This window comes from Artibeus jamaicensis, unplaced genomic scaffold (genome assembly GCF_021234435.1).
Source record: "Artibeus jamaicensis isolate MK-2021 breed Jamaican fruit bat unplaced genomic scaffold, CSHL_Jam_final contig_64, whole genome shotgun sequence".
Lineage (NCBI taxonomy): Eukaryota > Metazoa > Chordata > Mammalia > Chiroptera > Phyllostomidae > Artibeus > Artibeus jamaicensis.
The window spans coordinates 3,948,118-3,975,189 of NW_026521911.1; the positions used below are offsets into that span (position 1 = coordinate 3,948,118).

The 27,072-nt window shown below is 53.0% G+C and overlaps 1 protein-coding gene and 2 long non-coding RNA genes across 3 annotated transcripts in view; 1 reads left to right on the forward strand and 2 right to left on the reverse strand.

Annotated features, from left to right (window-relative positions):
• On the forward strand, positions 1–16,495 carry MOGAT2 (monoacylglycerol O-acyltransferase 2). Its single transcript, XM_037131516.2, has 6 exons — positions 1–91; positions 4,847–5,025; positions 13,333–13,537; positions 13,902–14,076; positions 14,716–14,915; positions 16,341–16,495. The coding sequence occupies exons 1-6, from the start codon at positions 1–3 to the stop codon at positions 16,493–16,495; spliced, it is 1,005 nt and encodes a 334-aa protein (XP_036987411.2).
• Positions 14,176–27,072, reverse strand: part of LOC128628272 (uncharacterized) — a 25,684-nt gene continuing 12,787 nt past the window's right edge. Inside the window, exon 2 of the long non-coding RNA XR_008392587.1 lies at positions 14,176–15,086. This is a non-coding gene — a long non-coding RNA (uncharacterized LOC128628272). The remainder of the gene's footprint in view (positions 15,087–27,072) is intronic.
• Positions 24,337–27,072, reverse strand: part of LOC119038941 (uncharacterized) — a 6,611-nt gene continuing 3,875 nt past the window's right edge. Inside the window, exon 3 of the long non-coding RNA XR_005080508.2 lies at positions 24,337–25,077. This is a non-coding gene — a long non-coding RNA (uncharacterized LOC119038941). The remainder of the gene's footprint in view (positions 25,078–27,072) is intronic.

Here is a 27,072-nt window from a genome sequence, read left to right on the forward strand (position 1 = left end):
ATGGTGAAGTTCGCGCCCTTGTTCGTGCCGTGGGAGCACAGGCTGCAGACCCTGGCGGTCCTGCAGTGGATAGTCTGCTTCTTGCTCATGGGTAAGGCTGGTTGCACTTGGGGACTGGGGAGACTGTTGGCCCCTGCTGCTTGAGGTGCAGAGGATGCACTGATGGTGGAAGGACATCAGTACTCAAGGGGTCTCTGCTGTGCTCAGAGTCCCCGGAGAGGGCTTGGGGGGTGGCGTGGTCGGGTGTGGGGGTAGGGAGGGTGGAAGCCATCACCTGTACCTTTGGGCAGGTGACTTAGCTTTCCTGGGCTGTGGGCTCCACTTCAGTACTAGGACAGAGCATGGGCCTCAGACTGCCTGTGGTGTGGGAAGGATCTAAGCAATTGTGGGAGGGCGCAGGGGGCGAGACTCCTAGGTGCTCAGACGGATGAATTTTCTTCCTCCCAGAGAGGAAGAAACTGAGGGGGTGGGGAGGCATGGGGAAAGAAAGAGGAACTGGAAAAGAACAGAATGGGGAGAGAAAGTACAGGCTGAACATGGACTGGGGAGTGAGCGGGGCACCAGGCAAACCTGGGTCATACTCCAGCTGGGCAACTGGCCAGTTGTGTGACCTTGGTGGCCCCACGCCTGACCTCTCCAGGCCTCTATTTCATTCATCATCTACATCACCGGAATAACAGTACTGACCTTGCAGGGCTGCTTCGGGGTGGGATGAAGAGATATGTTTGCTCTGCCCAGCACAGACCCGGCCTGGCTCCTAGGCTGCAGTCACACGGGAGGGGCCCTTACCTGCCCCACCCCCACAATGAACATCTCTGTTGAGGCTGGGAGGCCACACTTGCCCGAACTTCAGCTCTGCTGAAGGGAATGTGTGTTTGAGGAGGGCCCAGGACTAAGGGCTGGGAAAAGAGAGCGACTGGTAGTCTGTGGATTCTTCATTCACCTGCTGGCTCCAGGTGAATGAAGTGAGGCCATTTCCTGGGTGGAAACCGCTACCCCAGGGCTGGTGCTCAGCATGTATACAGACATCGCTCTCCTGATGCTAAAATATGGACATACTCCGTGCGGCTTGGTCAACAGCCGTGGCACACATACACACACTCAGAACCTCCTTACAGTTCTGCAGCTAAAGGATTGACCCCCAGCAAAGCAGGCACTTCGGTCCCCTGCCCCTAGCATCCTTTATGTTGATCTACGTCTTCCATCGTAAAGGTTGTTGATCATTTTAAATATCCTTTGTTATCCCCATTACACAGATGAGCAGAGAAACTAAGGGCCTTGAATGCCCAAGGTTGTAGAGTCCTAAGTGCCTCCTTCTGTGTCAAAGGTTGCCGAGTCCCGGGCTCTTCCTACTGACACTGGGAGAGGAGGAGGAGGCAGAGGGAGGGGAGAGGGCGGAGGGTGTGGGAGGTGGAGTGGGCCGGGAGGCTGTGGGGGACGCCTGGCTGGGGAGGTCTGTGCCCAGGACAGACTCTAAGCATTGGTTCCTGGCCAAAGGGCGCAGGGGTGGGGCAGAACCAGTCAGGCCGTGGCCTAGAGATCACAGGGGATAAGGGACCTCATACTGGGCTTGTCTCTCCTATGAGCTTTGTGAGCAGAACTGTGTCTGACTGGCTATGCCCATCCCCAGCCCTGCAGACTCACAGCCTGGGAGCCTGGGGATGTCAGGCGCTGCACAGAGGTCAAAGCCACCATGAGCCTGAAGGACTAGAGTGGGGACAGCTGAGAAAAGGATCTGGGCCCACTGGTGCCAGGAGTAGGAGGTTTTACCTTATCCCTTATCCTGGGGGCAAAGGGGAGCCCCAGGAGGGCTTCAGGTAGGGGAGTGACAAGGTCCAATCTGTGTGTGCAAGGGCCCTGTGGCTGCAGGGGAATCTACTGTGTTTGGGTGTGGGGAATAGACCAGTGGCAGGGAACAGGTGCCATCTAATCAGGATTACCCAGGCATGGCCCATGGGCCAGATCCAGCCCACTGATTGTTTTTGTCTGTGCACAGCTCATAAGATAAGAGTGGTTTTTACATTTTTAAATGATTGCATTTTAAATGGTTATGTGCCTATGTAATATCCTCCAGGTTGCATCTTTAGCTGCAAAGTCTAAAATATTTACAGTCTGGCCCTTTAAGAAAAAGATTGACAACCCTGGTCTAGGGAGGCCAGCAGTGGGTGGAAGGAAGTGGCCCTTTAGTCAAGAGGTATTTAGGAGATGGGGTCCAGAGGGCAGGATTTAAAGGCTGGCAGGAGAGTAAGGGCTTCCAGCTGGTTCACTCGAGTAACAGGAGGCATTTTGGGGAGTGGCAAAAAATGGCCGAAGGAGTTAGCGAGGACCTGTCACTGAGGACTCAGGGCCTGGAGTCAAATGCTTGCCCAGTGGGCTGCTCGTTTGCTGTCTGTCTCCTCCCCTCCCCTCCCCTTCCCAGCTCACACAAGACGCCCACAGTTTGTCATGTTCTTCGCTGCATCTCCAGCTCCTGGAATAGTCGCAGTTGATAGATATTTGTTGAATGTGTAATAAATGGGAGCACAATGTAGCCAAAATAGTAGAATTGAATCCCGGGTCCCATTTTACTGGCTTGCTGTGGGACCTTAGCCAATATGCCCACCTTCTCCCAGCCTTTGTATAATGACATTTTAGAATTTTCCCTCTCAGAGTCGTGGGGATTCAGTGAAAGAGTCCCCTTCCTAAGTCACCTGCAGTCTGGGTTTTGCTGCTAACAGGAGAGTGAACCCAGGGTGAGGGGCTGGTCCAGCCCGGAAGGTCTTTCTGGTTAAGTGCACGTGCCCTGTCTGTTTTTGCCTAACCTTTTTTTTTTTTTCCTGACTGCAAAACTAATACAGGCCATTATAAAACCTACAAAATGCCCTGGCTTGTGTAGCTCAGTGGATTGAGCGCGGGCCTGTGAACCAAAGGATTGCGGTTCGATTCCTAGTCAGGGCACATGCCTGGGTTGCAGGCCAGTTCCCAGCAGGGGATGCATGAGAGGCAACCACCCAGTGATATTTCTCTCCCTCTCTCCTTCCCTCTTTAAAAATAAATAAAACCTACAAACAAAATGTGCACCCTAAAAGTATAAGACTTCCCCAAATTCCACCTTCCACATAGTGAGCGGTAATAGTTTGTTGTGTTCTCTAGAGCTGATTTCTTCCAAGTGGGAGTCACCCACACAGACCTTTCATTTGGCCCAAGGGGAGGGAGCCCTGACTGGGGCTTTTTACTATTTTCTTCACATTAAACCTCTTAAATGTGAAAAATAAATAAAATTTAAACTGATCTCCCTGACATCCTTGTCCCTGGCATCCTGTCTCCTTTCTCTGGGTCTGAGCCCTGCCACCCCCTACGCGTGTGCAACCACGCTGGTGCAACACACGTGTGCAACCACGCATGTGCAAGTGTTCTTTCCCAAGGTCCCGAGACCTTGCTGAGTTCACACAAGTTCTAGCGGCTTCTGGAAGTTCCTTAGGACCGTCTAAGTATTGAGTCGTGCGTCTGTGAACAGAGACAAATTGCTTCTTCCTTTCCGGTCCCCACGCTGCCCATTCATTTTCCTTTCCATGGGGCACTGGCCAGGACCTCTAGGACATGTTGAAGGGAAGTGGGCAGGAAAGAACATTGTGGGCAGAGCAAGCACGCCCAAAAGCCAAGAGCTGGAAAGGTCTCAGTGAGCTACAGGAACACGGAGCAGTTTAGCGTGGCCAGAGCAGTGGGTGTGTGAGTGAGCTCAGTGAGGCTGTGGCGGGAGCAGGGGCCGGGCCAGCCACAAAGGGCTCGAATGCCAGACCCAGCTGCTTGGGTCATGCCTTGAAGTTATGGAAAATCCATGGAAGGCTTTCGTTAGAAGGGGGACCTGGCTGGATTGGTCTTGGGGTAGAGGGTGAACAGACGGAGGGTTGGGCAGAAACAGTGCCTCTCTTCTTTGAGGTCCCCAAATATGGAAACTAAAAGCAGGTCATGAAATCAGTTGTCCACCAGGTATTTACTGGGTGCGTGGTGACTACAGTCGGCCTTTGAATAACACGGGGGTTAGGGGCTCCGGCCTCTGCACAGTTGGAAATCCGTATGCAATTTTTGACTCCCCACCAAACTTAATTACTAATAGCCTGCTGTTGACCAGAAACCTTACAAATAACATCAACAGTCAATACATATTCTGTATGTTGTGTGTATTATATACTGTATTCTCATAATAAAGCAAGCTATGGAAAATGTAATTAAGAAGATTATCAGGAGGAGAAAACACATGTAGAGCACTGTAGTGTACTTATTGAAAAAGATCCACATATAAATGGGCCGAAGACAGTGCGTCAATCTCATGTTCCCCAGGGGCCACATCAGCCTCGAGGTTGCCTAGAAGGGGCTGAACGTAATTCTAGGACTGAATAAATGTAACTACTCCTTAACTAGGGGCAAGGAACTCGGTGCTGCTGCTGGATAGAAACAAGGTGCCGGGCCAAATAAAACAAGGTGACAGGCGGGATCCAGCCCTCCGGCCTTGTGTTTGACACCTGTGGCCTACTGAATTCACACTGTGACCCAGATGTTCAAGGGTCTGCCCTACTCTACTGTAGGAAGGGAAGGTGGGTGGGGAAGACCGAAGTGCGTAAGGCAGCCTGGGGCAGCGGGGAAGACCTGAGCCTGGGGGTCAGGCCCACCTCGGTTCAAATCAGTGCTCCCAGCAGAGCACTGGCGAGCCGCGTTCTCTCCTCCTGGAGGGCAGGGGAAGCTGATGCCTCCTTCCTGGGAATGCGGGCCGGTCGGGACGGTGCTGCTTGCGCTGAGCATCGAGGGAGGTTCAGTCTGGGCGTCTCATCTCTGTCCTCTCACACCTCTCACCTGCTTTCCTCCCTAGGTCAGGTCTGCGTATTGGTCTTCATAGGCCTCCTGTTCACAAGATTCTGGTTGTTCAGTGTTCTGTATGCAGCCTGGTGGTACCTGGATAGAGACAAGCCGTGGAAGGGCGGCCGGCCCTGCCAGGTCATAAGAGACTGGGTGGCATGGCGTTACATGAAGGACTATTTCCCTGTCTCGGTGAGTATTTGGGCTGGCCATGGTGTGGCCAGGGCCATGGTGTCCTATGTCCCGGTGGGGAAAGTGGGGCCCTGTGTGAACTGAAATGAGGGGGACTGGGGCAGGATCTAGGGCTGCCACCAGCATGGGGAAGAGCCCAGCTCCTCTCTGGTGTGGTTTCCTGTATGTGGGGACGTCGGGCCAGTATGAAGGCTGATAAGCGCCTAGGGTCTGAAGGGTCTGTGGGGCATCCGGCGTGGCACATACATGTATCTTATAGGTGTGACCCTCTCAGCAGCCCAGATTTGTTTTTGGAGTGGGGGATAATAAACTCAAGGTCCTGAGGGATCATCTTGCTCCATACTTCATTAGATGAGGACACTGGCACTCAGAGGGACAAAGCTACGACCAAGGTCACATAACAAGTTGTTGTTGTTTTGAACTGGTTTCAAAGTTTGTGCAGGAACTATGGGTAAAGGGGAAGGGGAGAGAACTCTGAACTGGTTCTCGGGTTCTCTCCTGCTCCTAACACCGGTATGCAGTGTGTCTTTGGGTAAGGCCTTGCCCATTCTGAACCTCATTTTCTCCTTGTATCCATGAAGCAGACTCATCTCTCCTACTCTGAGTGCCTTTGAATCTCTGACTCTCTGACCCAGGGCAACTCACGGCCACTGCAAACCATTGATCCTGGACCTAAAGATCATTCTGAGTGAAGCAGATCCCTAGATTTGAGTGCAGAGTCCCTTCAGCTCCTTTACTGAACCCCAAACAGACTGTACCCTGGATGTAAACAGCTGGGCAGGGTGGCGTGTTGGCCAGATGGGATAGAATGGGGAAGGCAGAAGAAGTATAAAATGTGGCCTCTGGAACTAGACTAGACAGACCAGGTTCTGACACCAGTTCCGCCACAGACCCACTGCGTGACCTTGGGTGAGTTACACGGTCTCTCTGAGCCTCAGTTTCCACACAGGTGAAGTGGAGACAATGCCACATACATCATGGGCTGTGCGGATTCAATGAGACGGGGGCAAAGTGCCTTGTAGGATCTCAGTACTCGATTAGCTAAGGTTATCTTACTGAGTCAGTGGGGAGCCTGGGAGCCTTGGGTGGGCTGTGGGGCTGGTAGGCCAGAGCCCTGCTGCTCTGACCTCCACACCTGCAGGGCTCCTTGTATCCCCCAGAGCTCTGCCTCTTCCTGCCCCTCTAGAAGTCACGATCCCAGCCAGCAAAGGGGAAAGGAGTGGAGGAAACAGGGTCGCAGAAGTGCAACAACTCACCTGAGTCATGAGCACTTCTGCATTGCTTCCTTCTAAAAGTCCTGTGGCCCAACGAGAACAAGCAAAGACTGGGCAACAACAAGGTGCAGGACCCCCTGACACCCCAGTGAGCAGGCCCTCCTGGGCAGAGGACAAGGGTGGGACCAGGCAGGGCAGGGCAGGGCAAAGCAGGGCAGGCAGGCAAGGCAGGGGCTGGGCAGAAGGCAGGAAGTTGGCTGGGGGAGACTTCTGTGCTCATATTGTAATGTGCAGGGAGTAGGAAGTAGGAGGTGCTAAGCTAACCTGAGGGGTCCAGGTGGGGGGTGGCCTTCCACACCCCCTATATCTGCTTCCTCTGCAGTGTGCTCTTCCAGGACATTGTCATCAAAGGCAGGCAGGGCTCGTTGGATCCTAAAAGGACCATGGGCATATCATGGACAGAGTCCCTTATCCCCACCCAGGACTTCTGAGCTTGAGATTCTGAATTCCCTTCCCTCCCTCTCCTCTTCCCAGGCCAGGGCTTGCTCTTGTGCTCTAGGAAGGTGAGGGTTTCCATGGGAAAGTACGGTCTACAACCTGGGAGTGTGTGTGGACACCAACTTCCAAGCCAAAGGAAGCTGGTTTTGGCCTCTAGTAGAGCTTCATGAATTCTCACTCTCTGGTCTGACCACCCACTGTGAGCTGAGTCACAAGTTCACCAGGGAAAGAAAGGACCGACACAAGCACAGGCTTAGAGGCTGGCCACAGTGTGGCTCTGAGCTGTAAGCCTAATGCTGTTCAGTGTGACTGACTATAAAGTAAAGGCCCAGGTGGGGAGGAGGCTAAAGATTTTTTCAGGGACAAGGTAACAGAAGCCACTGAAGGCGGTTTTACAGAACTGGAACTCGTCCACTGAAAATTCTTCAGGGGGCTGTCATTCGGGGGCCTGCAAAGGATGGCGACTGGCTGTTGGCACCTGGAGCTGCTGCCAGTTGCAGGTCTGGCCCAAAAATGAAGCTGAGGTGGCACTGTGCATATCCTCTCTGCTGCCTTTCCTGTCCTCCCCCAGCCAGGTAGCTCTCGAGGATTTCTCAATCTTGGCACTATTGACACTGGTAGAATAGGAGACTTGCTTTGCAGAAATTCTGTGTGCAGTGTTTTAGGGTTGTTGGGCTCTGCAGGCCTGTAGCATCACCACCTGCAGAGGGCAGGCAGTACCACCAAGTGGCCAACAGAGGGCAAGATGACACGCACTTTGACTTTGCCCATCTTAGGCTGGGAGCCTGCAGGTTGCCTTTCTCACAGGCCCCCAGGAGACCCTCCAACTCTCCCAGAAGGCCCTATGAGGACCTTGGGGTGGGCAGGAGGGAGGAAGTCCCAGCTGTGCTGGAGCTTCCCTGCATTCACAAGCCTCTGCACTCCCATCAAATACAGGTGGATTTCTGAGCTCCCATCTGTTCTTACTGTGATTTTATGAACTAGTATCTAGTGGTGGAATTTCAAACAAAATTAAGAAACTGTTTCCGGGCCCTGGAGTTTTCTAAATGGACCCTGTAGGTTTCCAAAAGACCTAATGTTGGAGAGCCAGGCAATGTCTGGTGTAGGAGAGGCTGTCTCCACCTCGTGGTGAAGACCAGCCTGGGAGCTGGGTTTCCCCTGATGATTTCATCATCCGGGAGCAAGTCCTGTCTACACAGGCTGAGGCCTGAGGAGGGTCAGAGCTGCAGGAGTCTGGGAGACAGACCTCTGTGGCCAGGGCTGTGGCCCAGTGTCAGGAAGTGAGGCAGTGTGGGCCACCTCCCTGACCCCTCCCACCCACACCTGGCCTGATCCCTTAGTTCCTCCGCAGCCCTGAGGTCTTCTCTAGAGACTTCCTGCCCCGCCTCCCGGCCCAGTCACCTCCCAGCACACAGGAGATGGGACCCTCCCAGGAGTCCCACCTCTGCCATAGGCACCAGGACCTGGCACAGAGCTGTCCCCTCAGCTCTAGGGCAGCCCTGTGGGATGAGGCCTCCATTCCCCTTGACTTGGCTGCCTTTGCCACCTCTCCCTCTTCCAGCCAGTTAGCTCTCAAGTAGGTTGCCTCAGCACCATTGACATTTTGGGCCGAATGATTCTTTGTTGTGTGTGTGTGTGGGGGGGGGGGGTGTTCTGACTTCATCCCTGGCTCCTACCCACTAGATACTAGTCACACTCCCCTCCACCAGCTGAGGCAGCAAGAACGTCTGCAAACGTTACCAAATGCCCTTTCTGTGGGGGTGGGGGGGGCGACAAACCGAACCTGGTTGAGAATTGCTGCTCTACAGCTTGGGCCGTGCCTCCCAGACGTCTCCAGGTCTGACCCTTCTCTGTTTCCAACTAAGTCCTGAACACACTTACCTCTTTATCTGCACCCCACTTCTGCCAGTGCTCCCCATACTCCATGCTCCACTCAGCAGCCAGAACAATCCTCATATTTTTTTAAATTTGAAAAAGCAATGACTGCCATCTTACCTAGAATAAGACCTATTTCCCTGCAGTCTGCAGACTCTTGCACTCTGGACCCCGCTCACTCCTCACCTGCCTCTCCCTCCGCCTTTGCCACCCCAGTTCTCCAGGCACACGCTGTGGCAGTCGCGCTGGTGTCCTGGCTTGTGATGCACCCCTTCCCTCTGTTAACCCTCCCCACATTTCCCTCGGGGTGGGGGCTGGGAGGTAGAGCCCGCTGGTCACACACATGGAGCCGGCCGGTCTGCCTGTGCCAAAATCCTGCCTCTGCCGCTTCATTAGCTATGTGACCAGAGCAAATGAATTAACCTTGTGCCTTGGTTTCCTCATCTGTAAAATGGGGCATTGGTGCCAACACTTCCCTCACAGTGCTTAACAGAGGAGGAAGCTCAGCAGTGTAGTAGGTGCCTGGCATACAGCAGGTGCTGAGAATTCCCCACCTGGGACAGACACCCTTTCCAGCTCTCAGTGCCTGGCAGACATCCTCAGTGGTAAAACATTTCAGTACTTTAGGTACCACTAAGAAAAAATCTAATCATAATTGTCAGGTGCATCTTTACAACAAAATGTTAAGATGTGAGAAAAAATGCACCTTAGAATTGAGGAAATAGGTTTGCAGTTGCTAGTGAGTGTGTCTGTTAGCTGAGCGGGAACCCATGGCTATAGGGCGGCAGGACTGGGCAGGGCGGGGAGAGGACAGGGCTGAGAACTTATTGATGGAACAGCCTGGGGAGGCCGAAGCCTGGCCTGAGCCACACTGAGCCACACCGAGCCACTGCCAGGGACAGGGACAATACCCACGCCTTCCCTTCCATCCGGCCGTGGTCGGAGGAGATAAGGAAGAACGCCAGTCCCTACATGTACACACACACGGCCATCTGCCTGAACCCGGAAGGGGACTCCTGGGGTTTAGAGTGGTGATTCACAGACACAGGAACCCCTGGGAAATGTGTCACAAGTCACATAGATGCCCAAAGCCAGAAACAGCTTCTGAATCAGACCCTGCTTGCCCTGCGTACATGCCCTGTTAAGTTATCAAGGTGCGTTAATAACCAGGAACAGGTGCTTCGGGGCCTGGTTGCTGATGCAGGAGCTGCATCCTGGAGAGGACACCTGCGTGCCCTGAACCTTCCAAGTGCGTGCACAAAGGAGAAGGCCCCAGCTAGTGCCGGGTCTCAGGCCAGCTCTCTGGGTCTGGGGCAGAGGCTTCCTGGCTCTCTCTGATGCTCTCCACAGGAGGCAGGAGACGGACAGCAGAGCTCAGACCCCTCTGTGTGGCTGTGCGCAGGCCGCTGACCACTCAGCATCATGGTTTGCTTCACTGTTCCTAATGGCTCCCACACTGCCGCCGACCTCCGGGGGCTGTGGCTGAGCACGCTGGTGGAGTGGGTGCTTTGTGACCCATGAAGGAGCCTCTGGGACTGTGGGCTCTTGAAGCATTTGGGTCACCCTGTGGTTGTGAGAGGGCACAAGGACATTTGTCAAGAGACAGGAGGGGGCAGACATGATAGAGCCATGGCCCCTCACTGTCCTCCCTCCCACCCACAGTCCGGTTGTCCTCTCCAGGGGAGCCTGCGCAGGGTCAACTAGGCAAAGGTCTTGGAACTCAAAGTGGGAACACCCCTGGGAGGACTGAAAACACATTTGTGCAAAGCCTTGTGCACCATGTTCGTGGTCACATTATCTGTGATGGCCAAAGAGCATTAAGTGGACAGAGGAGTAGTGTTTGGTCATAAAAGGGAACCAAGGCCAATATGGGCTTCGACATCGACGACCCTCGAAACCATCCTGCAAAGTGAAAGAACACAGACACAGAGGGCCACGTGCCGTATAATTCCATGTATGTGAGAGGTCCAGAAGAGACAAATCCGCACAGACAAAAATTAGGCTGGTGGTTGCTAGGGCTGGGAGCAGGGCAGAGGCGAGACCGCTGTGGGTTTCTTCCTAGGGTATTGAAAGTGCTCTAGAATCAGGTAGTGGTGATGATTGTGCACCTTTTAAATATATTAAATCACTGAACTGCACACTTTAACAAGGTATATGACCTATATAAATAAAAAAAGCAATCCCCAGAGCCTGGCAACCTGGCCACCTCCTTCCCTGGCTGCCACTGCCTAGTGCTAAGCCCTGCCTGCAAGGACATGAGGACACACGCCAAAGGGATTTTCCCCAGCTATCCCCCTTTGCTTAGTCGCCATCCCCCTTTACTTAGTCACCATCCCCACCCTGAAGAGCTCTGCGGGAGTGAGGTAGAGGACACAGCACTTTACAAGCCTGCCTCCTCCATGTTTACCACACCTGAACCCAGTAACAGCCTTGCCAGAAAGGCATTTTCGCGGTCCTCCTGGGACAGAGGGGAAACTGAGGCACAGAGAGAGCGGAGGCTGGGCAAAGGTCATGTGATGGGCCAGGGGCAGAACCTGGGTCTCGTGACTGCCAGCTCAGTGGAAGCCAGGTGACACATCTGAACAAGACCAGGGGCAGGCGTGGGCTGCGTCAGCCTCATTTGTGCATGTACTCCTTCCTTCCTTCCTTCCTTCCTTCCTTCCTTCCTTCCTTCCTTCCTTCCTTCCTTTAGATCTCTTGGGGAGCACCTCTAAGACTTACTCATGAAAGGGATAATCCTTCCTTTATTTTTTCATGTATTTTATTCATTATTCATTTATTGTTCATTTAAAATAGGCACTACATTCTTGTTCAAAATTCAAAAGGGACAGGAGGGTATATGGTGCAAAGACCCGCCCTTCCTCGTATCCCATCTCCCCAGTTCTTTACCCAGAGGCAGCCGCAATGGCCTGTGCTTGGTGCATCCACAAGAGAGCATCTGGGGGTAGCAGTCTGCAGGCTGGGCTTGCCCCTTGCCAGCCCACCTGCTGGGCAACAGTGGAATCTTCCCCTCGCAGGGCAGGAAGAGCTTTGGGCAGCTGCAGAGTGGTCCGTCATGTAAATTGTTCCTGATTTGTCTAAACAGGCCCTGTTGATGGACATTTGGGTAGAGGCCAAGTTTTTGCTATTACCACACACACAAAAAAAATGATGCTTCAGTTAATAATCTTGTTCAGATGTCATTTGCACAAGCATGAGAAATTCTGTAGCTAAATTCCTCAGCGTGGAGTTGCTGGGTTGAAAGGTCAGTTACATTTTTTGGTTGTGATAGATATGGCCAAATTGCCTTTAGGGGGGTTGTACAAAATTACCTTCCCTCTAGCTGAGAAAGAATATTTAGAAGCTAGTGCTTTCTTGTAGGGAGATGGGCGTGTCTTTAAAGAAACGGCACCAGATGGCTTCCTGAGGAGGCCCGTTTTCCAGTGGGGTGGTGGGAAATCTCCAGTTGTAAGTCTTTATTTTGACATCCAATAAATCCCCACTGCATGAGTGGGAGAGTTTTGTCCTTATCTGGGAGCAGTGGTCTCTGCAGCCTTTTTGCAGGAGGGTCAATGGTTAACCAAAGGGCCAGTGTGTGTGCGTGTGTGTGTGTGTGTGTGTGTGCGCGCGCGCACGCACACGCACTGAGACCAAGTCCAGGTCAAGGACAGGAGAAGCAGGATGAAGCAGGGAGGCTCAGACCCCCATGGCTGTCCCCCAGATCCCTCCAGGTTGCTCTGAGGGTGGATGGCCTGGCTTCTGGGGTCCCCAAGGCAGCAACGGAGTCCTCAGGGAGTCAGCACTTGGGGCCTCGGGGCCTTCAAACTCTGATGGCTATGACTCCCAGAGGGCAGAGACCTGTAAAAGGTGGGCCCCACAGTTCCTGGCAGGGTAAGGAGAGGATTGATCCCCCCTACACACACACACACACATGCAGTCACTGCCTGCAGTGGAAGTCTTTGCAGGCCCAGCCACTTTGCACCCTGTTTAGTAACTGGCCAGGAGCAACACTTGTTAACTCAGTTCCTGCCCCTTCCCCTCACCCCACTTCACCTGGAAACTGCTAATGACAAACGGCTCTCCTCTCCCACTCAATCTACATACAGCATCTGGTGGTCCTTGCTACACCCTCTGTGCTGCAGGCGGGACTAACTCAGGCAAGTTTCTGTGCCAGCAGAGCTGCCCGTGTCTGGGGCAAGAGTGGACAGAGGGGAGCAGAGAGCCATGGGTGAGACAGGAAAAGTAAATAGGACTAGAGTTGGCCTCCTGGTCTGCAACCTATATCTCTCCCATATATCTTGCAAATGCTCACTTCCTGGTTTTAAAAGCCAATTTTTCTCATATTGAGTCGTAAAATGGGGTTCTTCCAGCATAGTGGCACCCCCGTGTGGCCATTCTGTGCCTTCAAATTATATCCTGTCATGTAGCAGTCTTCGTAATTCCAGGGCACCCCAAGACCGGAGGTTCTCAGCAGTCCTGGGAGGCAGGTGGGACGGGGCCCAATGCCCCCATTTTACAAATGAAAAGTCCGAGAGGGAGCAATCTACCCAAAGCCAGCTGTGAGTCTGAGACGCAGCCAGCACTGGCAATACACCAGATGCGTTCACACACCATTTCTCAACCTTCCTGAAAACCAGAGGCTCAGAGACCAGGAGTGAGCTGCCCGCGATCACGCTGGAGTGTCGGTATCAGAGGGGGGATGCAGGTCCAGCCCTAGCTTATTAGGTTCTTGTCCCGGCAGCTGGTCAAGACTGCCGAGCTGGACCCCTCCCGGAACTACCTCGCCGGCATCCACCCCCACGGGATCCTGGCCACTGGATCCTTCCTCAACCTGTGCACTGAGAGCACGGGCTTCTCTAAACTCTTCCCCGGCATCCGCCCCCACCTGATGATGCTGACCCTGTGGTTCCGGTTCCCCTTCTTCAGGGATTACATCATGTCAGGGGGTGAGTCTTCCCCGCCTGAGTAGCCTAGGTCAATGAGGCTGCAAGCATGGGAGGAGGGGATCTTAGGAAGGGCTACCAATAGTTCTGTACATCTTCTGAGAGCATATGCAGTGGAAGAAGGAGGGTAGACCCAAGGAAACACTTCCCACAGCACTGAGCAGGGCAGTGAGTTCAGCAAGGGGGTTCGGAATGAGGGAGAAGACTCAGTCCCAGTCCTCAGGGAACTCCTACCTGGAGTGTGGGGGCGGGGGCAAGGGGATCCAGGCCTCTGTAGGTACTTCTGATGATCTCTTTCTTGGGCTACGTCCACACCCATAGTCCCTGCCCCCTCACCCTACATCTAACCACCTTCCTCTCTCCCCAGGGCTGGTCACATCAGACAAGGAGAGTGCTGTTCACATTCTGAGCAGGAAGGGCAGCGGCAATCTGCTGGGCATCCTTGTCGGGGGCGCCCGGGAGACACTGAACGCCAGGCCCGGGTCTTATAAACTGTTGCTGCAGAACCGCAAGGGCTTCATCAGGATTGCCCTGATGCATGGGTATCTGGGAAGAGGGCCCTCAGCTAAGTTGAAGATTGGCAAGGATTTATTTTGGTGGGAAGACCGCAGAGACTAATGGAGTTTCTGTTTTGGCAGGGAGATCTCTCAGTACATTTATTTACAATACAGATGATATTTTGGTGAGACCTGCACTGTCTCATGCCCAAATACCCAGAAAAGGTTCCAGAATGGAGACTTTGTCACCAAAGGGCCTTGGTGGGAAGGGACATGTTGCCCAAAGCCAGCACTAGATCTGAGGCCTGTGGGATGTGGGAGAATGCATAGCGCAGGGCTGTTCTCTTATCTCGAAGCGCCTGTGAAGCACCCGAGCTAGCTGGGGCAGGAGAGACGTTTCTACAAAGTTGGCAGGCGTTTTCCAACTGGGAGGCCTCGGAGGCATTCTAATCTGTCTGTCATGGTGCAACGGGGAGGCCGTGGCTCTGAGAGGGGCCAGAGCCTGCCCTGGGTCAGAGAGCGAGGCTCCAACGGGTCTGGGAGGCAATCTATACGCTACTTCCAGCCCAGGGCTCTGTCCTCTGCTCCAGTTCCTGGTCACTGGGTCCCTGCAGGAAGCTAGGGGGCCAGCTGGGGTCGTCTTTGGGGCCTTCAAAATGCCTCCTCTCCCCTGTCTCCTTCCAGGGCAGCTCTGGTGCCAGTCTTCTCCTTTGGGGAGAATGACTTATTTGACCAAGTTGAGAACTCTCCTGGCTCCTGGCTGCGCTGGATCCAGAACTGGCTGCAGGGGATCATGGGTATTTCCTTCCCGCTCTTCCATGGCCGTGGCATCTTCCAGTACAGCTTTGGTCTCTTGCCCTACCGCCGGCCCATCACCACCGTGGGTGAGCGGAGACCCAGGCTGGGCCAGGGTGGGCTACAGGAAAAGGGGCCTGGGCTGTGAGCTGCAAGGGGACCCGGGGACGGGCCACGCACATCCTAGCTCTCACGGAGCCCACATTTTAGACCAGGAAACAGACACACATAACCCCAGCATGAAGCAGTCTGGGATGAGCCTGTAACAAAGACACAGAGAACAACAGTCACTGCCCATTATTGAGCACCTACTGTGTGCCAGGTACTGCACAGGCTTCCTTACATGCCGTGGTCCTGTTTATCCTGACAACCTGCCAGGCAGAGACTCTTATCCCCATTTCATTGATGGGAAACTGAGGCTCAGAGAAGTAACTTCCAAAAAAATCAGACTGCTTTTGGTAACAAAGGTGAGGTTGAATCAGGACCTGTGTGACTTTGTATTATGCCACAGAAATAAGGGTTAATTCTGACCCAGAGGATCAGTAAGGCTTACTGGAAAAGGTGGGTACAAGGGCAGAGAATCCCAAGTCTGTTAGAATTGTGTGTAAAGCAGCAATCAATAGGCCTGGAGTAGAGCGGGGGGATTTTCCTATAAAGAGCGGACATGAGCTGTAGTGTGTGGACTTAACAGCACGTTTCCCAGCTATTTTTACGCCTCGTTTGCTTGCTTCTGGGATGCGAACATGGTCCCTCTGACAAAGCCTGTGGAGAGGGGTCCGTTCATCTCCATCCACCTGTTCGTTTGTTAGTGGAGCACAGACTTGGTGAACCCCCTGGACCAGGACTCACCCCCAATTGTGTGGCAATATTTTCATGAACATTAATATGGCTGCTGCCTCCAAAGGCTATCACCAAGAGGAGAGGTCGGGGGCTGCCTTCTCAGGCAGGCAGAACCAGAGGGAGATTAGTTGGGGCCTTCCTGACTCCTCCCTAGAATGAAGGGGGCACTGCCTGCCAGCATGGAGGGCGGGGAGGGAGGAAGAGCTGCTGGGGCTGCAGCCCCACCTCACCCTAGAAATGCAGGCACCTCTGAACATCGCACATTAGACCCCTGGGACCACGTGGCCTGGAGATTAAGAGCAAATCCCCAGGGTTTAAAACCTGGCACTGGTTCTTCCTGTCTCTGTGGCCCTACATGAGTTACTTAACCTCTCTAAGCCTCATGGCCCCCCATAAGTGGGAATAATAACAGATTCTATCCCCTTTAATGAGAATTAAAGGGGATAGTGCATGTGAAGCACCCAGCATATTTTAGGTACTTTGCTGTGCCAGTTGGCGGTAGTGTTATTTATTGTATCCAAACTGTGGAGTGGCTCTAATGTCTCAGAATTCACCACTCAAAATAGGGTCAGAGGGGCCGGCAGTGAGGTCGCTTTCCTGCAAGGATGACCATGGCAGTGGGCGCCTGTCCCGAGGGCCCCTATCCTGGGCTACCACCCACCTCTGTTTTGCAGTGGGGAAGCCCATCGAGGTGCAGCAGGTAACGCAGCCCTCTCAGGAGCAGGTGGACGAGCTGCACCGGCACTACATGGATGAGCTGTGCAAACTCTTCGAAGCCCACAAGCTCAAATACAATGTCCCCACGGACCAACACCTGGAGTTCTGCTGAGCGCCTCCCCAGAGGAGGGGCTGCCCTGAAGGGCTGGGCTGGCATTAGGGAGCCCTGTGGGAGGTGTGTGAACTGAGAAGACTTCCTGGAAGCGTTCGGTGAACACTTCTCCAGAGTCTTCCAAGACTCCTGCAAATCCAACCCCAAGTCACAGCTGGCAGCGTGGGAGGGATGGCTGGACTCTGGCGCTGGCCACTCACGCTCCTGCTGAGAAACCTCTGCAAGCCCCTCTCCCCAGTCTGCTCCTCTGTGACATGGGCGAGGAGGTGGGAAGAGAACGAGGCCTCCATCCTCTGTGGTAATGTCACCCAGTAGGAAGAGAAAAGAGAAGGCACCTGATTACTAGGTTTTCTTCCTCCACCTTGAGTGACAGCACCAAAGAAGCCACCAGCTCCAGTCCCTCCAGCTCCCTCATCCCAAACGCTGGATGACCTACCTCCTTCCTCCCCGAGCCGGGTAAGGAGAACTGCACTCTGTCCCTGACCGTATGTCTGCAGGCTTGTCACTCTCCCTCTGAGCCTCAGTCTCCCTGACTGGCTAAGACGGCCTCTGAGTCTCAGCTCTGACGTCACACAGGCCAAGAGCTCCACGAGGTACTTCTTACTCACCCTTTGTAACTTCAGCCCCTTACCTTAGCACAAAAGGGGGCTCCATAAACTCCACCCCAATAAATGAAAGGATTCTATTTCAGCCTTCTTCTCTTCTTTCACACCCACAACTAAAAGAGATTGGACCCCCCGGCCAGACCCTGTGGCCCTGTCTCATCATCCCAGGAATTGGGCCAGAGAAGGGCGTGTTGACCCTTCCTGATCTGTCAGCCCTGGGCTTGCCCCCGGCCCTGTTCTGTTGGGAGAGAGGGGACCGGTGTGTTCAGAGGCAGGGCAGACCAAGACAGAATGAAGGCGAGGCATGAGCGCTGGATGTTTGTACGTGTCTGTAGGTGGGTGACATGGGGACAAGTGTCCTGACAGAAAGAATTCTGGATCCCTGGGTTTGGAACAGCCTTACAGGGATGGGACAGCTGGTGAGACCAGTTCTCATGAACCCCCCTCATCCTCCAGTGGGCAAGTGGGGTCCTTCCCCCCAGGAACAGACCATGCCAACCACCCCAACACGGGGGTGTTTTGAGAAGTGTAAATTTGGGTTGACCCCTGCCCCACCCCCACTTTTCAGTAAATGGGGGCCAATCACATCACCTCCAAGCCTTGATTTTGTCTTGCGAAAAATAAGGATTACAATATCCACCTCCAGTGCTGTGGGTGTAAGATACTGTTTTGAGATCATAAGCCACATCACGTCCTGTCTGGAATGATGCCGGGCACGTGTGAGTAAGGAGTCAGGTGATGGGTCTGCAGTGTCTCAGGGAGGTGCCCATTACCCTGTAAGGCAATGTGCTATGCAGGTCCATGGGAAGGGGGAGTGAAGAACAGTGAGTGCAGAGGAGGGAGGGACCATCTCCAGCCAGGGAAGTCTTGGAGGAAGTGGCGGGTGAGCTGGGCCCTGAAAGAAGGACAAGACTTGCAAAAGAGAGAGGCGCCTGCCTGTGGTAGTGATCTGTTGCCATGTGATGAGCCGCCCCAAAACCTAACAGCTGCATGTGGCAAGCACCTACTATTTCCCCCAAGTCTGCAGGCTGGCTGTGGCTCTTCTGGGTATTGCTGGGGCTTTCACATGGCTGCAAGCAGCGGTGGGTCGGCTGGCGCTGGGACAGCTGCAGGGCTAGACCGGCTGGCCTCCTCTGTGCAGGCAGGTCCCGGGCCCCTCTCTATACTGACCCACCTTTGGGCACTCGGTGGTGGCTGGAGTTTGAAAGAATGAGCGAGGTTGCAAGGTCTCTTAAGTCCCAGGCTATCCAACTTGCAGTGTCACTGCTGCTGCCTTCTGTCGGTCAGAACAAGTCACAAGGCTGCCCTCACGGGAGGAGCAGCAGTGTCATCACAGGAAAGGCCAGGGGCCCATGGGGGGTTCTTGTGGCCATCCTTGCAAATAACCTACCAAAAAGTTATCAGTGAAAACCTGCACCAGAACTGCCCCTCCCCACATACCCAGGAATGCTGCATCACCATGACAAAAGCCAGACTTCATCGGAGGACCCCAGCTCAGCTGCACCTATGCCCGTCCTGGGCCCATCTGCCAAGCACAGCCACAGTGAGCTGTCAGAAACGCAAATCCCACTGCGTCGCCCGGCTTGGAATCCTTCAGTGATTCTCTGTGGCTCCCAGGGTTTGTACAGTGTCAGCCTGGATCCCAGCAAGGACCAGATGCCATGCCGAAACGAGGTTAATTAAAAAATATATCCTCACCCAAGGATATTTTTTATTGGTTTTAGAGAGAAAAAAGAGAGAGAGAGAGAGACATTGATATGGGAGAGAAACATTAGTCAGTTGCCTCCCGTATGCTGCCAGACTGGGGATCAAACCTGCGACCTAGGTATGTGCCCTGACTGGAAATTGAACCCACAACTTTTTGGTGTAGGAATGAGGCTCCAACCACCTGAGCCGCCCAGCCAGGGCTGAACTGAGGGTACTTTGAGGAGAGTTGAGAAAGGACAGGTTTTTGGAGTATGTCTGGGGTATGGGAAAGCACACAGCATGGGGCACTAAGCCAGGGCTGGGCCAGGTCGGGCAGCAGGGCAGAGTCCTGCTTCCGCCCTGAGGCCCAGAAGGACAAGTGAAGGCAGCAGTTATCAGGAAAGTCATGGCCAGGGGTCATCACTGCAGGAAAGGAGCCAGGCAAGCATTCCCACCTCACTCTCCTCCCTCCCCCTCCTGCCAAGACTCCCTGTTGCCTGAACCCAAATGGAAGCCAGAGAGCCTGAGGGGCTGTGGCCGCAGTCCACGCAGGTGGATCTCCCTGGAAGGAGCAGGGTGTACAGCAGCAGGGAGTGGACCCGGAGGGCTCAACAGCAGACAGAAGATGCCCCTCAAAGCCCAAGCTCCTCAGCCCGCCCTTCACACTCTCCACCACCCGGCCCAGTCCTCCGCTCCCCCATCCCTCCTCTGCCCGCAGCGCATGCTCCCTCCGGGCAGACTGAACCCAGACTGAACCGCCTGCACGTCCACGTATCAGCCTCGCTCTCTCTCATCTCTGGGCTCTGCCTGGAAGGTCATCTCCTCCATTCCAACTCCCCTTCTTTCTGGGTGGTTCCTACTCACCCTTCGATGTCGGTTTCATCTTTTCAGGGAAGCCTTTTCTCCCTCGGACCCGCGGTGGAGCTGGGGGTTTCCCAGACGGCCCCTTCCTCTGCCACAACCCTCGGCACCCTGGATGGGCACTGGGTCTCCACTGCTCTTCCCCGGCCGACCCACGTGCGGCACCTGCATCCTCTCCCCCCAGCAAAACCCAGGTCCCTGAACTGGCCTGCAGTGCCTCCAGAGAGGTCTAAAGGCCTCCTCAGCCTGGTGTTCCAGACCCTTCTCATCCTCCGCCTTGACCTAAACTTACCAGCTTTACCTCCTAGACCTTCTGCCCAGTGCCTCATCACTCCCTGCGCCCTTCTCTGCTCACTGAGCATGCTCTGCTCTCGGACCTGCTGTGCCAGGGGCACGCTACTTTTTCCCCCCTGGGAACACCTCCTCTATCTGGTCAACATCACTCCGTGCCCACCTCACCGCCCCAGACCAGCTGGGTGGCCGAGGAGTTGTGCCATGAACCCCCTATCCCCACCCCTGTGAACTTGGCCTTGAGAGCAAGTGCAGAGAGTGCCCATGGCAGCCTGCAGCCTGCTTGCAGCCTCTGGGCCCAAAACCCCGCACGCTGCCCCGACCTGCCCTCTCAGTGCAGCGCTAGTTCACGAAGAAACGTGAATGGGTAACAACAGAAAATGGTATTGGCACAGCAGCACTCAGCAAATTTGCACAGGGAGTTTGGGGAGATGTTTATTGCAGTCATCCTGGAACTGGGACAATACTGGACAAACAAGATGAGTTTGGTGCTTTGGAAAATGTGACGGCGCCAGGGAGCTCTATTCCCTCTGTCAGGAGAAGTGACTGAAAATAATGAAGCTCTTGCAGAAAATCTGGGACTTGTCGACAAGTCTTGTTCTGAGGATGGTGGCTGGTAAAGGTGGCGCTGAGAGACCCTGCAGAACTAGGTGGACTGAAGAGCAAGGAAGCGAATGAGCAACAGAGAAAGTCTGCTGCAGAGTGAAAACAGACCCCCTCAATGAGGGAGCACGGTCAACCTGGTCTAGATTAATTGTCTTCAGTGGTAGACATTAAGATTTAAAATAGCAACTTTTAGTAATATCAGTGAAAAAAGAAACGAAAACAATGCTATTGGAAGGAAATACCCCTTCACTTTTTTGTTTTTAAATTTCATTTATTTATCTTTAGAAGGGAAGGGAAGGGAAGGAGAGAGGGAGAGAAACATCAACGTATGGTTGCCTCTCATGTGTCCCCTGCTGGGAACTGGCCCCTGCTAGGAACTGGTCTGCAACCCAGGCATGTGCCCTGACTGGGAATCGAACCGCGATCTTTTGGTTTGCAGGCCCACGCTCAATCCACAGAGCTACACCAGCCAGGACCCCCTTCACTTTTTAATGGTTGCTGATATACACAATATGTACCCTATGATGTTTAGTCTAGGCTACAGTTATCATATTCAGAATTCCTTAAGTTCTCTGTGGTAAAACATAGTTATAAAATTACGTAATTCAAAGATAACATTGTTATCTTAGTCTTCTATAACCTTATTATAACCTGCTTACATTCACCTCGGGATTCAGGTCAGAATACTTAATGATCTTTCCACTGGAAAGAGCCAGCAGCGGAGCAAAGTTTTTGTTGGTTATTAGTGTCAGACGACAAAAATACTACCTTGATTTTGCAATACACTGAGCTTGCTGGTGCTGTTTCTACACAATGAAGCAACCAGCCTTGCAGGAAAAAAAAGAAAGTTTAATAATAAACCATATGACTTCATTTAAAAAAATATTCAGTCACCCCTGAAGGTCATCACCTTTGTCAAACTTCAGCACACCCCACCTATCTTCTAAACCTGCTTTCCCACATCACTGTCCTAAATTAGAGTTAGGTACCCCTCTTTTAGGCTACCTGAGGGGTGAAAAGGGCACAGTCATGAGTGAGTACTGGACTCCCCCACTCCAGATCAAGACCACACCCTTGCTGCTCGCAGCCCCATCCCAGCGCTCAGCACCAGACCCCCAGTGCTCATCACCAGACCCGCTGCAGCTCGGCAGCCCAGGCTGGGTGAGTGGGCAGCATGGGTGAGCCCTCACACGGTGCCTCCTCCGGTCAGTCGGCACACTGGGCCTGGGGCAGGACTGAGGGAGGAGACTGCCCTGCCTCTAAAAGTTAATGCTGCATAGCAGACACTCCAAACCTCATCCGCTTTAAACAACAAACCTTTATTGTCCTACAACTTCTGAGGGTCAGGGATTTGAAGGGTTCTGGCACAGGTCTCGTGAGGCTGCAGCCGAGCTGTGGGTCGGGGCTACAGTCTCTAAAGACTTGAGTGGGGCTGCAAGATCCACTCCCAAGGTCCCCTATGTGGCTGTTAGCGGGAGGCTTCTGTCCCCTGATAGGCCCACATCTCCAAAGAGCTGCCAATGATGGTGCTTTTCCCAGAGCAAGTAAGTCAAGAGAGCCTGCACTGCCATTTATGATCTAGCCTCTGTGCCGAACACCATCAATTCTGCCTTATTCTCTTGGTTAGATGTGAGTCACCAAGTCTAGCCCACAGTCCATACAAGAGTGCAGATCCCAAAGGGGGAGGTCACTGGGAGCCAGTTGGGAGGACAGAGGCTGAGCTGACCAAATAGAGGGTCCCCAGATAGGTGGGGAAACAGTTTGAGCAAAGTCAGAGATGGAAAAGATGGCCATGACCTCCTTACCTGGCTGGGATGAAGTCCAGGGAGACCATTTGACTTGAGGGTACCAGGATGGGCGATGGGCAATGGGGAGAGACTTGAGAGGCCAGAGGGAAGTGTGTTCTCCTTCTTTCCCAGCAATCTTGAGGACCCCATGCTGAAGACAGCAGCAGCACTGATCCTGGGGGAGGGCTGCCAAGGCAGCTGACCAAACAGGAATATCTGTCCTGGAGTGTGTATGAGCAAAACACGTCCTTTTCCTGTGTCAAGTCCCTGACATTTGGAGTATTTGTTATAGCAGGTGGCCTCCCCTGCTAACACAGTGGGCCAGGAGTTGCACATATAAGGGTTCAGTTATTAAATTAGTGCCTTCTAACTGATACCTCCTCAGGGCCCCCAGAGCCTGCCTGAGGGGCCTCACCATTTTGTGGGAAGATGGGTTCCCTCACCCCAACACATACACAGATTCAGACAGCCAGAGGACGGCAGGGCTTTTCTGGCATGGTAGAGAGGGGCAGAGGCCCCCAGAGCCTGCCTGAGGCTGCAAGTAACAGAGGAAGCTGGAGTCTACTCAGGAAATCAGGCTGCCCTTGACCTGGGCAGAAGTGCTCAGACATCATTACCCACAGGGAACAAAGGGCCTGCTGGGGCCCAGCTTGTCTGACACTGCTTTATGGTGACAGGGATCAGCCAGGACAGCGCTGTTGGTAGCCACGTGGCAGGTGCCACAGCTCAACCCACAGGGGCACTATGCTTTGCTAAGGTTCAGGAGGAGGCGAGGTGGGGTGGGGGTGGGGTGCTGCTGAGCCAGGAAAGGCAGAGAGCAGGGAAAGTGCAGGGCACACACTGTGATGGCTGCCGGTGTGGTTCTTGATGAAGGAGTGAGGTGTGGGGAGCAGGAGGCTAGAGGTGTCTGTATTGAGAGAGAGTGGTGAACAGGGGGACAGGCTCCCTGACCTACTGGCTAGTGAAACCCAAATGTCCAGGCAAGGAGTCAGGAATTTATCTCCGAAGCAAGGAGGAGCCCTGGGAGGCCTCTGCCCTGGACTGAGTCAGGGCCAGAGGGCCAGATGATGCCTGGGCTCACCTGGGCATCTGTCTTAATAATCTCACAGAAGGGCAGAGTCAGCATGCCAAGATGCCTATGGAGAGCCTGTGTGCTGAGCTCCAGGTGGGGTGCTTTTTGTGCATTATTTCAGTGACACATACACACAGTGACCTCTTTGTAATAAATGAGGCTCCTCTGTCAGAGAAATCAAAGGAACTTCTGAAATCCTACTCCCAACGTGAGGCCTGCCTGCCCAGGCAGAAGTCCCCTGCTGTCTCCCACCTTGCCCGGCTGTGGCCTGCAGCGGGGCCAAATGGCATGCTGGGAACGGCAGGGGCCTGGCACACAGCCACCCGCTGTCCCACCTGCTTGGCTGGGTGACCCCACGCAAGTCACACCCCCTTGTTGCATCTCAGTCTCCTCACCCGTAATGGTTCATCCTTAAGGGAGTATTTAATAAACGCTAATTCTCCATCACCTCTCCTCTCTGGGAGTGCCAGGCAATGGGCCTTAACAGACCCATGGGGGTCATGCCTATCACCAACCGGGTCTGGGCTTTTCTTAGATTCCGTGTCTTCCCCTCACTCCCTGCCGGAACACTGAGTGTTTCCGATTTTAACAGCTGAGCCAGTGCCATGCACATCCAGTTAGCGCTTAGTGAGAGAACAAACAGACCGGGATGAGCCGGCAGGCCCTTTCAAAGGGACACGACAGAAAAACCCGGCAACAAACCCTGGCCCTCAATAAGATGTCAATGATTAAGCATCAAAAGCGGTCTCTCTTCCCCCCAAAATGTGAAAATTGTCAGGAGCCTGCATGTGGGGTGCCCTTGGTCAATGCCTCTCAAAATGTCTGCGGTGAAGGACCAGATTCTTGTGAGTTTTTCCAGATCCATCATGGACCTATCCATTTGTAAAATACAATGTAAATTACTAGAAAAATGAAATAAGAAAAAGACTAACATATCATCAGCCAAATTAAAAAAATTTTTTAATAGACATGAAATCACTCTGTCACGTTGCGCTAGGCGGCGATTTTAACTGGTGTGCCTCAAGAATTTTAAAACACACAATACCTGTCTATTTAGTCGGGGGCACTGACCTCTTCTCCCTTAGATTGCCAAATAAAAAAATGACAACAGTCAATACAACAATAGCCATCTGGTGTGTGAATGAATCAAAATTATAGCTATTTTTTGGTCAGATCAGCAAAAAATACATTTTTTTGCTGTGCCACACAGAATTTTAGTAACGAAAAGGTTGAAAATCGCTGCTCTAATGTTCCCAGTAGTTATTCTCGAATTCCGTCCTTTGTCGGAGGCCAGTACCAAGCAGCTCACAGGCGAACTCCGGTCCTCAGCCCTCACTGGGACCGCGCTGCCCTAAAACCCACTGGGTGACTGACTCCTGGCATCGCAAGATTGTTGAGAGTTAAAGTTCACAGAGCTGCCTGGTGAACTGCAATGTGCTGTATGCGGATTGGTTGAAGCCGTCATCTTGGTGACTTACACCTGGGTGAGCTCCGGCGGCCCTGGGAAGGGAAGGTCTTGCCTGAAGTCGCACAGCTGGACAGTGGCCGAGGCAGGATGGTCTTTGGCTCTCAGCCGGTGCTCTCTCCGCTCTGACGTGTGTGGTGGGTACTGGAATGTGCCACCCGGATGTACCTCCTCCAGTCGCACTTCACTCCAGTCGCAGAGAGCTGCCTCTGTAGGGACAGCAGATGCAATGACTGGTCCAGACGGGACATAAAGAGTTGGCCACTTCAGCCCAAACCGGGACAACTCTGGTGGCGGCTCAGTCCGACCTCTTCCTCTGCCCAATTCTGCTGCCTTGCCTTCCTGTAAAGGCATTAACCCCATGGCCTCTTTCTCATAAACACCCCGCAGGCTGGATGCCATTCCAGAATCCACTTCCCGGGCACCCCAGACTGTGACATCGTGAATATGTGAAGAGTTCATTCCCAATATGAGGCTCGGAGAGGCTAACTAGCTTGTCCAAAGTCACAGTTTTTAAATGGTTTTTACGTTTCTGGAGCCAGGATTTGAACTCAGATCTGATGGCAAAGCCTGTGCTCTTGGCCCTGTGAGTGTGATCTCCTGACTACCAGCTTGGGAAATGAAGGAAAAAGAGCAGAAGAGTTGGATTTAAACTGTGAAATGTAAAGGAACTAATTTATTCAAATGGCATACCATTTTGGAAAACATTTTGGCAGTTTTTTATAAAGTTACACATAGGTTTGCCATACAACACAACCATCATGATCCTAGGCGTTTGGCCACCTGATCTGAAAACTCATCCACACAAAAGCCTGCACACTGATATTTAAAGCAGCTTCAACCACAATCACCATAAACTGGAAACAACTCAGATGTCCTTCAGGAGGTGAACGGATAAACTAACTATGGTACATCCGGACTATGAAATACTCCCCAGAAATAAAAGGAAGTGAGCTATTAATTCATAAAACGACGTGGATAACTTGTAATTCTGGCCAGAGTAAAACGGCTATGCCCCATTTGATTCTACTCAGATGACATTCTGGAATAGAATAAAATATAGAAATGGAAAGCAGACTAGCATTGTCAGGGATTTGGGAGGGAGAGCCTTCGTCTAGGAAAGCACCGGAAACTCTTCTGGGTGGTGGGGGAATCCGTATGGTATTGTACACGTGACACCAGGCATTTGTCACAACCCACAAGGACTTAAAGTATAGAAATTCACTTTTAAAAATCAGCCCAGAATTTGGGGAATCCCAAGATGGAGCGAACTGTATTACAAACATATGAGGAAGCCTTACCAAAGGGAGTCGCTGGGAAAGCACTGGTCCAAGTAACGTAGGAGAACGGTGTTTTGAACTTGGAACTGTAAGACTAATGTCCGAATAAAATGTGCATTCACACCACCCCGTAAAGTTGAATTTCTCATGGGGATCCAGGTTGACGACCCGGAAAGTGCTGTGCTTGTCTATGGAGATTGCCGCGTAAGTGGGTGCATGCTGGGAGCTCATGTTCTCACAGGGTCCAGGGAAGCAAGGGGAAAGGCCAGAGTGACCCCCACACAGACAGATGAGAGTGGGAGGGCGGTGTGGATTCACGTGAGTTCGATATAGATACAGATGGATAGACACAGAAATAATGGTAAAGTGTACACATGCAAGAGTTAGTACAGGGACATACTTTTCTTGGCTTTGCCTTGCATTTAGAGCCTCTCCAGATAATTCAAGATAATCTTCCCACTTAAAAATCTTTAGTTTAATCACATCGGCAAAGGCCCTTTTTTCTTTTACAAGGTTACATTCAGAGGTCCTAAGAACTGTGACGTGAATATCTTTTGAGGAGCCACTTTTTCAGCCTACTTCACATGCCAAGCAAGTTATTCATTTTCACTGAGCCTCAGTTTCTTCATCTGGAAGTTATATATGCAAATGTATGTAAACGAGAGGCCCGCTCTGCCACCACTGGACTGCTAGTTGGGGAAGGCAGGGGCCTGAAGAGGGTTCTGTCCGGGCAGTGAGTCCTGACGCTGCTCCTTCTCCATGTGCTCACCCCGACCAGACTAGCAGGGGTCAGTGGCAGGGATGTGGTGACAGGGAAAGGAACCCCAGCTGGGAACCCTGAGACGTGGGTTCAAATCCCCTCTCTGCTGGCAACTTACAGTGCAACCACAAGCAGAAGTCACTTTCCATATCTGGGATACAGTA